This window comes from Rhipicephalus microplus, chromosome X (genome assembly GCF_043290135.1).
Source record: "Rhipicephalus microplus isolate Deutch F79 chromosome X, USDA_Rmic, whole genome shotgun sequence".
Classification (NCBI taxonomy): domain Eukaryota; kingdom Metazoa; phylum Arthropoda; class Arachnida; order Ixodida; family Ixodidae; genus Rhipicephalus; species Rhipicephalus microplus.
The window spans coordinates 133,999,233-134,010,366 of NC_134710.1; the positions used below are offsets into that span (position 1 = coordinate 133,999,233).

An 11,134-nucleotide genomic window follows, 5' to 3' on the forward strand; every position below is an offset into this window, starting at 1 on the left:
TTTTGTCGTCTCTCGCTCTGGCTTACCACCTCACGTCTCTTCCTCTCTTCTCCTTCTTCGGCTTTCCTACATCTTTACTCCTATCCTTTTTATCCCTCCTCACCCCCCATCCCTCGTGAGCTACTGTGGCGGTGTCGCTCACTGAAGCAGACAATAACGGAGCTCACTTTTCTCTTTTTTTTTTTAAGAATCACTTCTCAAAATAAAAGTGTGCAGCTCATACCGCAGGTAAGTGCTTTGTGAGAAAACAATGAACCAACGCGACAGTAAAAAATTCATATACCAGCGAATAACAAGAATATCGGCTTCCGGCTTAGCACTGCAGTCTACGGTAGCTGGGGCACTGCTAGGTGGCATGAACAGGCAGTTAGGCACACTCTCGTGTCGTCCGTAAATTTTTGTGGTCGACCATACACGTGCAAGCAAGACACGTGTTTTCAACAAGGCAACACGATGAGCTGACCTGACTGTAATACGTGTAGACTTATGCAAAGGTCGTAATTTTTTTTCTTTAACTTTAACAGAAGCTGCCCTAATAGGACTGAGCTATTTCGTGCGATTTTCTCAGCTAAGCTGTCAAAACCTGCCATAATCCTATGCGATTGCCAAACACCACAGAAACAAATGCTAGCATTTTCCTACAGAATTTACGCATTACTTAAGCACAACATGCAAATGGCTACTGATATTTACCAGCCCTAGTACTGCTGCTTACGTTCAGTTTATAAGCATATTTGTGGATTGTGATTATTGCCATCAATGGCAATACACATGAAAAGTCTCCTATACATAACTTGCAAACGACGTCAGTTCTTTTGTCCACCATCACTGAGGCAATGGAGCACATATGTCTTAGTCACCTCCCTGACCCCGTTATGTTTACATCCTTGTGGCGAATTGTTTCGCGCAGTGAGCATGTTTTGATTGGTTGCCTTGTGGTTATGATTAAGGTAATTCTTCAGTACATTATGCAGCCTGCAATGAAGCAGTGTTGACTGGGGAACTCGGAAACACTATGTCTGCAATGTCCAAGCCCATGGTGTTGCACGTGATAGGTGAAACAACTTCGCACATAATTTGGAAACCTAACTTGCCTGTTATGAAGTGAAGCCCGCACATACAAAAATTTTTCAATGTCTTGAGGTTCTTGTTTATGCGCTCATAAGCCCTCCACCTTTCAGACTGCTTTCTCGTGCAGTCGCACGGGTTTGTGATCCCCTTTGGCAAACAGTACATCCCCACGCCTGGTCCTTTTTTTATCCAATTTACACTTCTCGTGCGGCAGTTAAATATTGCACAAATCGGCATTGCGGCATACGGTATTGGCGGAAAATGCGAGAGCGACACAGCTTGACACGGTGTTGTCTGCTGCCTCAGTGATGACAGCACATGCCGAAATCGTATCCCAGAGTTCTGCAGTGTAACGTAGTAGCAAGTTATGCAGTGTTCAATTTCAAAGGCACACAAAAGTGTCCTTCACATTTAGTCATTAAGCCGTCTCCACTACTTACTAAGACTTCTTTTGAATGAGCTCTGAACTCCCTGGCAAAAACATCCACAAGAAGGTGTCCTACCCAGCGCCCCTTGCAGAATGTTGTGTAGGTGAAATAGTAAGGGTACACTTTCCGCAGACCTAAAAAGACACCAGAAAAAAATAACATATTTAAGCAATACAGTTAACATTGCAAATTGAGTTCATACTGTTACTTACCATGCTGAAAGTAGTACTCTGTCTCATCAAATCTATCACTGCCAAAGCCCGGCCGCAGCTCTTTCTGCCCTTGCCTAATCTGCAAGCACGAATCAAAAGTCTGACTTGAATCAAATAAGTTAATATGATCCCTACCAGATTCGCCTAGCACATTCTGGTAGTAATGGTTATTAAATGGGAACAGCAAGTTTCTTTTTTTCCATTCAATTCCATCTAAGTGGACATAGCAGTTCATAAGTTAAAAATATAGCAAGCTTTGATAGAAACAAACGAAAAAGAAATAGAGAGAACCAGCCTAAAGGCCATTTCACATGACACAAAAAGTAGCAATTTTCAATCTGCGAATTCGCTCGCTGCGAAAAAATATATATATATTTCGCTTCCGCCGCCGTCGACCAAGCCGTCGAAATTGCGCCGACGTGTTTGTTTTGGTAATGGCCGCTTTTGCGCATTTTAAAATGGAGTTAAATTGGAAAGTGTTCTTAAATGCCGAAATACAAGTGCTCTTCGGTACCGTTCATCGAAACTTCATATCATAACGCACAAATTGTTACATTACATTTTAAAAAAATTTCAGTGTCTGCCAAAAAGAACGGTGGCAAAGAAACGTTGCTCACCGCTCCAGTCGTAAAGCGAGAATCGTGGACCGTTCGCGGTCCATGTGAAACGAAACCGCGATTAGCGGCAGTAGCGAACAGGGCGATCGGAGCGAACAGAACATTTTTTTTTTTTTTTCGCTGCAATCGCGGCATTTGAAACAGCCTTAACAATCAAATCGTGAAGCAGGCAAATGTCGACGTCGACTAAAATAGGTCCACTGGCAACTGTAAACATGCGCTGAAATAAAAAATCTGCGAGCTTGCCTTTTTTACGTCCACATAAGCGACAGGTTCTTTGGCTTTTGTTTTCAGGCTTTTCTTGACCATGTTGCTGGACAGCTTTTCCAGTGCAGCGTTCATTACGGCAGAATGATCAAGAAAATGGTTCTCACAGCAGCAACAGCTAGCATAGAGTCCGCAGTTTTTTTATGATGAATAACGAGCGCCACGGTGTCACTACACAACTGTAAAGGCTATAGAATACACAGCACAACGCACGCGCACCTCGGTACCACGAGGGTGACGAACATAAGCGCCAACAAAGAAGCCCATCGGCCAGTTGCATCCGTAAGCACGCGCTAAACTTCATCTGCGAGCTTGCCTTTTTTATGTCCAAGCCAGTGACAGGTTCTTCAGCTTTTCTCTTCACTCCGCAACCAGCATCACTTCCATCGACGAGGAAAGACTCTTCCACCGCAGTGCTCATAACTGCGGAAAGGTTATATATTTTCCAGAAAGCAGTCCTCCGAACAGCGATAACTAGCATTGGGTTAGCAGTTTTCTCAAAAGCAGCGCTACAGAACATCTACACCGTGCGCACCACAGCATAGAGAAAGACAAAAAATTTTCCCCTTTCTCTTTCTCTAGGCCATGAGTTCATCTTAACGCAATCTCCATGGGCCCACCAGAGAACACTTGCCCACAGAACACCTACCAGTTTGCCTAGAGAACGGAGAGTTTCGTACAATAGAGGGGAATGTGGCGCTAGTGTCTACGTGGGATCCTTCAGCGGCGCTTGCACCCCCATGGGATTTATGGGAAATACATCGGATCTGCTTCGAATGAATTACATTCTTGAGATTCGCGTCGCTTCTTTTCCGAGTGTAAAACAACGTGACACGAACTTGAATTTTATTGAAGCCTACTTCAATTATTTGATCGCCAACTTTATTGCAAAAAGTTTTTGTAACCAGGCGGCAAAATTGAAGCCTGGGTAGAGTATACTAGAAGTGTTGAGTGGCGTGATCGTGCCGAAGACCGTGCTTCGCCGCTTGATCGCTTCGGCGTTGCCCTCAGCGGCGGCACTAAAGTCGAATAGTACTGAAAGAGCCGCGCGAGTGGGGATCCGGTCGAAGCAGTCCCCGCCCTTGGACTGCTTCGACCGGATCCCCACTTTCCTATCAGCTTCTTTTTTCTCTCGCTTGGCTGTCTTCTTCTCCGTCTATTTTCCTTCTATTCTTTTTATCTCTCCTTCCCCCCACCCCTATAAGGCACTGCGCCGTGTCGCCTGAAGGCAGACAGAAATTAGGTGCCTTTTTCCTCTTTCTTCTAACCACTACCACCACCACCGCGCCGCTTGCAGAAACTGATATATGCGGTTCGGCTCCTCCGTCGCGCTTTCTTGATGCAGATTTCTTCGTACCTGCCCATCATTCATGTCTAGCACATGATGACATAGCCCTTGAAGTATGACACGCCAATCTACTGAATTTGAGCTCCATAAAAGCCCTTGTGAGAGATCGAAAAAGGGTGTGTCTTATACTGATTTCTTCTCTCTTAACTCTTGCTTTGTTGGTTGGGCGTCTACAATATTCAGAATAACTGAGCCGATATATTGGAAGTTAGCCGTGGTCAGAAAGCTGTGAGATTAAAAAAAACAAATACTGTGTCACACGCACTCGGAACAAAAAAGCCATAAGTAAAGAGGGAAGAGGAAGGGAATATGAACCCCTTACACCACGAAATGTTTTCGTAATTTAACTAAGTGCCAAAGTTAGGCGTTCTGCTGCACCCCCCCCCCAAAAAAAAAAAAAGAAATCTGCCATGGGTAGCCCTGAGCCAGTATTTTACAGTTAGTGAAGCTGAATATAGCGTATCCCTACAAATTCGCACTATAGATTTCACCTTTTCGACCATTTGAGGTCTCAAAACTAATTCAAATCTAACGTAGTCGGACGAGAAATGCACCGCCTAAAAATAGTAGCTGTGTTAAGGGGCATTGCATGAATATATATATATATATATATATATATATATATATATATATATATATATATATATATATATACAATATTATTGAGATCTAACAGACAGTGATGCCAAGGAATGTATAGAGGAATGTATAGGGGAACTGTACAGAGAGTCAGTCTCAGCATAACGGGTCAGATAGTCTGTAGCTATGACAATCCATTTCTTGCGTGCACATGATGTCGGGAAAGGTCCTAGGAAGTCCATGCCGACTTGTTGGAATGGGGCATCCGGAGGCTCTATTGGATGGAGAAGGCCGGCTGGTTTTACGGCTGGAGTTTTGCGCCGTTGACATTGACGACAAGTTTTCACGTAGCGCTGCACTGATGCGAACAACTTAGGCCAATAGTACTTCTGGCGAATCCTGGCGAATGTTCGGCTCACACCCATGTGGCCAGATGTTGGCTCGTCATGCATGCATGCAGAATTTCCTGTCGCATGGCTGTGGGCACGACTAGTAAAAACGTTTCGCCATTAGGTTCAAAGTTCCTCCTGTAAAGGACACTTCCTCGAAGGCAGAACGTGGAGAGCCCTCTGGAGAATATGCGAGGAACTTGAACGTCGAGACCCTGCAGGTGTTGTATAAGCGCCAGCAAATCCGGGTCATCTCGTTGTTGTTGAGCGATTTCGGATGCGTCGACAACGCCTAGAAACGGGAAGTCTTCCTTTTCAGGTACACTTGGATCGACGGGAGAGCGTGACAGGCAGTCGGCATCACTGTGTTTCGAAAGTGACTCTTAAAAAGGGAAAAGGAGAGAAAAGTGAGCCCCGTTATTGTCTGCTTCAGTGAGCGACACCGCCACAGTAGCTCACGAGGGATGGGGGTGAGGAGGGATAAAAAGGCTAGGAGTAAAGATGTAGGAAAGCCGAAGAAGGAGAAGAGAAGAAGAGACGTGAGGTGGTGAGCCAGAGCGAGCGACGACAAGATGAGGGGATAGAAGAGATAGGAAAGATGAAGCACGGTCACTGGAGTCCGAGGACGGGGCGCACCTGCGAGAGCTCCTTTCGGCGTCGGTGGATGGCGTAGAGCAAGTCCAGTAAGTCAGAGCTGCACTGTCGTCGGAGGTGGAAGGTCGCGGCTATCACTGTGTTTCCTTCCAGATTTGTATACGACCGTAATGTCATACTCCTGCAGCCTAAGGCTCCATCTGGCTAGTCGACCTGACGGATCCTTGAGATTTGCTAGCCAGCATAGAGCATGGTGGTCACTGACAGCTCTGAACGGTCTACCATAAAAGTAGGGTCGAAACTTATTTATTGCCCAGATGACTGCGAGGCACTCTTTTTCAGTAGCAGTGTAGTTTGCCTCAGCTTTTGATAGTTTGCGGCTGGCATAGGCTAACACTTTCTCTTGACCATTTTGCCACTGGACCAGGATGGCGCCGAGGCCGACATTGCTGGCATCGGTATGGACTTCAGTGTCGGCTGTCTCATCAAAATGGGCAAGTATTGGTGAACCCTGTAGCCGTTTTCTTAATTCATCAAAAGCTTTCTGTTGTTCGCTTTCCCATGTGAAGGGCACGTCGTCTTTCGTTAGTTTTGTAAGAGGTTCCGCAATCTTTGAGAAGTTTTCCACAAATCGCCTATAGTAGGCACATAAACCCAAAAATCGACGCACTGACTTTTTGTCTTTGGGTGTAGGGAACCTCTGAACAGCGGCTGTCTTTTCGGGATCAGGACGAACACCATCAGAACTAATGACATGTCCAAGGAATCTGAGCTCTTCGAAGCAAAAGTGGCATTTTTCGGGTTTGATTGTCAAGTTTGCTGACCGGATGGCTTGTAATAATGTGCGCAGTCGCTCTAGGTGTTTGTCGAACGTTGCGGAGAATACCACCACGTCATCCAAATACACTAGGCATGACTGCCATTTCAATCCCGCGAGGACAGTGTCCATCATTCGCTGGAACGTCGCTGGCGCGGAACAGAGGCCGAATGGAAGCGCTTTGAATTCGTAAAGGCCATCTGGTGTTACGAATGCCGTTTTTTCACGGTCCCGCTCGTCTACCTCTATTTGCCAATATCCGCTTTTCAGATCCAAGGAGGAGAAAAACTTTGCGGATCGCAGCCGATCTAGTGTATCGTCAATACGTGGCAAGGGGTAGACATCTCGTTTAGTTACACTGTTGAGTTTTCGGTAGTCGACACAGAATCTAAGCGTATTGTCTTTCTTCTTAACGAGCACTACGGGGGACGCCCATGGACTATTCGAAGGCTGGATGACATCATCCGAAAGCATTTCCTCCACTTGCTTCTTAATAATTTCCCGTTCTTTCTGTGACACTCGATATGGATGCTGGCATATAGGCCTCGTGTCGTCTTGCGTTATAATTCTGTGTTTCGTAATTGACGTGCGCTGGACCTTCGAGGCAATCGAAAAGCAATCAGAGAATTCTTTTACTAAGGCGTAAATCTGTTTCTTTTGACTGTCCGGAAGGCTCTGATTGACGGTCACGGATGTGTCGATGTTGCAGGCCACTGGTCGAGTGGTAGATGTCGTTACGCTGCATAGTTCAGTCGCCGTACAGAAGTCGTGTAAGTAGGCAGTAGCCGTGCCTTGAGCGATGTGTTGAAGTTCATTGGAGAAATTTGTGAGTAGGACATCTGCACGGCCTTTTGTCAAGTGAACAAGACCCCTAGCTACGCAGACACCTTTGTTCAAAAACAGCCCTACATTTGTATCCGCTATGCCTTCGCGGTTGTAAAATGCGTCATTCTCTACGAGCACCATTATACTGCAGCGTGGCGGCACAGTTACGTCATCATGAACAACGCGTAGAGCAGTTAGGCGTCGCTCCTCAGATTCCTCTACAGGTATAGCTCGTTCAGTCGAAAACGACACGCTGGACCTACGCAGGTTAATTACGGCGCCATTAGCTCGCAAAAAATCCATTCCTATAATGAGGTCTCTTGAACATTCTGGTAGCACAATGAAATCGGCAACGTAAATAAAGCCCCGTATTTCAAGTCTTGCGGTGCATCTGCCAAGGGGTGTAATAATGTGACCACCTGCCGTGCGTATCTGCGATCCACTCCACTGTGTCACAACTTTGTTTAACTTCTTCACCATCTTGTGACTTATCACTGAATAATCAGCACCGGTGTCGACTAAGGCATTCAGCTCCCATCCTTCCATTCTCAACCGCAAATCTGAAGTAACGCTTTCGTGGCTGCACCCATTTACCGGAAATACACCGTCGTCCCCCTCAAGCCATATTGGAGGATCTTCGTAATTGATGTTATCAGCGGCCTCACCTCCACAGGCTGCTTGCTTCAGTTTTCCGGGAGTGGACTTGGAGAGCGATGACCAGGCTGCCTTGAAGGTGCACGTGGGCTGGATGACCGGTAGCACATAGGCGATGGTGACCGTGACCGACGTTGGCGTAGAGGTGGCGAGTTCTGGTGCGTGGACAAGTACTCCTCAATCTCTGCTGGTCGTTCGCCGTTTCGGGGGCACGGTGCATACGACGGGAAGCCTCTTAATCCGGCTTGTCGGTAAGGGCAGAATCTGTACAAATGACCCGCTTCGCCACAATGGAAACAAAGAGGCCTGCGCTCGTGATCACGCCAGACGTCACTTTTCCTGGGCCTAGGCTCCACATAGCGATGCGTGCTACGTGCTCCTGGGGGCAGATAGGTAGCCGTTGGTTCCCGTGGACGAGGTGCGCTGCGTGCTGTAGATGGGAGAGGAGTCGCCGCCATCGCAACTGCTGCATTGTTGTGTACTGTGGGTTGTCGGAGAACTTCAGAGTACGTTCGGATAGGTCGAACCGGCTGCAGCTCACGCTCTGGTTCTCGTATGACCTGCCTCAGTTCGTCACGAACAACGTCTGTAACAGATAGTGCAGTTGGAGTCTGGTGCATTTGCAGTCTGCTCAGTTCTTCCCTAATGACTGATCTAATGAGCTCTCGCAGGGCTTCAACGTCGTTTCGCACGCCTCCAGAGAAGACCTGTGCAGATGCGCAGTTAAGATTCCGGTTGTACTGCCGAGCGCGTTGTTCTAGTGTTTTTTCGATGGCCGTCGCTTCCGAATAAAACTCAGCAACAGTGCTTGGAGGGTTGCGGACGAGAACGGCGAACAGCTCTTGCTTCACTCCGCGCATTAGATGGCGCACCTTCTTATCCTCAGCCATGTTATAATCCGCACGCTTGAACAGACGGACCATGTCCTCAATGTACATGGCAGCACTCTCGTTCGTGAGCTGGTTCCTGGATTGAAGAGCAGCTTCCGCTTTTTCTTTTCGGTCTATGTTCGCGAACGTAGCCACCGCTTGTCGTAGAAATACCTCCCAGGTAGACAACGAGGTTTCATGGTTCTCAAACCATGTCTTTGCGAAGTCTTCCAGGGCGAAGTATACGCGACGGAGCTTCTCTCTTTCGTCCCATCCATTCAAGCTCGCCACTCTCTCGAACAGGTCCAGCCAATCTTCAACATCCTCGTACGAGTCGCCGTGGAATACTGGCGGCTGGTGCGGTTGGCTAATGAACACTTGCGCCGGTGTTACCTGGGTAGTCATAGTGGTGGCATCCATAGTTTGAATTCCCCTTGGTATGAAGTGAAGAGGACCGAACTCAGGTGAGTCACCTCGAAAACGGCGACTTGCCCTCTGGTGTACAGGAGTCACTTCCACGGGGTTGATACGCTGGTCGTCGGGGCTACGCTGTCTTGAGCTCGCGGGGCTTCGATTCATTACCCAGCACCTCCACCAGAAATGTAGCGATGCTGAGGCAGACAGGCTAAAAAACAAGCAACTTTATTAGGGCGAACTTGTGCCCACAAGTCTAATGACTATGGTCGTCGAGTCCGAGTAGCCGAGAGGCACAGATTGAACTAACTTCCACTTCCTCGTTGTTGGAGCGCACGAACGCGTGGCGCATGCCAGCCGGGTCTTTCTGGTGCTCTTGCCATGATGATTGCGGCGGACTATGGACGTGGCCAACCTGTCGCGGCATTATATATATATATATATATATATATATATATATATATATATATATATATATATATATATATATATATATATATATATATATATATATATATATATATATATATATATATATATATATATATATATATATATATTCATGCAATGCCCCTTAACACAGCTACTATTTTTAGGCGGTGCATTTCTCGTCCGACTACGTGGTAGTAAAAAATTGTTGTTAGAGGCGAACCTGGTGGGATTAGCGTTTACCAATTGAAATTTTTGCAAGATATTGGCTGTTATGGAAGCGTTCAAACACTTAAATACAAGAATCCTCAGTGTATGTTTGAATAAATTACACACTGTTAGTACAGTATGTTGCTGAAGAAGCGGGGGCACGCTGGTGAATAGAGTACTGAATGTTAGGATGCGAATGGCTTGGTTTTGGAGACGTTGAAGTGGAAGGATATGAGATGGATAGGTGTTTGCCCATGACGTGATGCAGTAGGTAATATGACTGTGAATAGTGGCGTAGTATAGCTTAAGCAAAGTTGAAGCATGGTCATTTTTTTAATTAATGTTCTGATACCATAAGCTATCCTCTGTCTACATGTTCTGATACCATAAGCTATCCTCTGTAGGTAATAACCGGGGTAGGTGAAAGAGCATTATGACTCAAATGGAAGATAATGAACTGTGTTTTATTTGTGTGAATTCTGAAACCATTAGCTGTGCACCAGTTCTTTAATAATAATGGTGCCCAAGGACTTCTGCTGAGCAATTATAAGAGCTCTCTACATTCCATTGATAATCTTAGAAAATGGGGGACCACAAGCAGACCATTGTGACCAGCACGTCATTGCTGTCGCGTATTCAAGACCAGAGCCCTACACCAAGAACATCCATGTTTATTTCTACCACTCGTGCCCTCCCATTTTTCTTTCTCTTTGGTTCTCCTGCTTGTTGTCGCGCGGTCGCAATCATCCGCAACAATTGCCTCATTTGGAAATTTGTTTAGAAACCTTCACTCGTACACCATGCTAAACAGCTTGAGATGCAAGCTGCTTTAAGGATTGATGGGCTTTGTCACATAGTCTCCATCAATATTGGCACTTGTGTACTGCTCTGCTTCACCAAATTAATTCACAATAAAACGAAAAAAGGTAGCTGTTAGTGGTAGACATCATAATTTTGCAGTTGTACACATGCACATTTCTAAAAAATCAAATTTCAACTTTCTGGATTTATAGATGTAAACACCTCTTGGAGAGACATAAAAACTAATATTGTCACGTGGCCATGATGTTGAAGACTGCAGTAGTCGGCAGGGTTGAGACCAAACTTTTTATTTTAGCGAAACTTTGCTTGAAGTATAGAAAGCCAAACTACAAGCAATACATAGTCAGCCCTAATAGCGGTAAACAGTGCTTCAGCCATGAATACTCTGACAAGCAGTACAGTGCATCTGATTTTATACAAGTGCTATTTAAAATTCTGGCGTTATTGCTGGTGGCTGCGTAAGCACTAGACTATTGGCGTCCTGTCCACAAACTTAACAGTGTGATCTCAAGTTATCACGGAGCTCCTGAAAAACTGCTGCGCCGAGTGTTGCTTAGAGTCTTTGTGGGTGAAACCCGACTTTATCGAA

General features: G+C 46.0%; 1 protein-coding gene across 4 annotated transcripts in view; it reads right to left on the bottom strand.

Moving 5' to 3' along the window:
• Positions 1–3,244, bottom strand: part of RluA-2 (RluA pseudouridine synthase 2) — a 64,131-nt gene extending 60,887 nt beyond the window's left edge. Inside the window, exons 1-3 of one of the 4 annotated variants that reach the window (XM_037427833.2) lie at positions 2,912–3,244; positions 1,712–1,790; positions 1,512–1,633 (exon numbers count right to left, since the gene is read on the bottom strand). In XM_037427833.2, coding sequence (XP_037283730.2) covers positions 1,512–1,633; positions 1,712–1,790; positions 2,912–3,115 — 405 coding nt within the window. In that variant the 5' untranslated portion in view covers positions 3,116–3,244. Of the gene's footprint in view, positions 1–1,511; positions 1,634–1,711; positions 1,791–2,574; positions 2,792–2,911 lie in introns of those variants that run through there. The other 3 variants (XM_037427834.2, XM_037427835.2, XM_075877764.1) reach the window with 3 other exon arrangements.
• Positions 3,245–11,134: the final 7,890 nt, after the last annotated feature.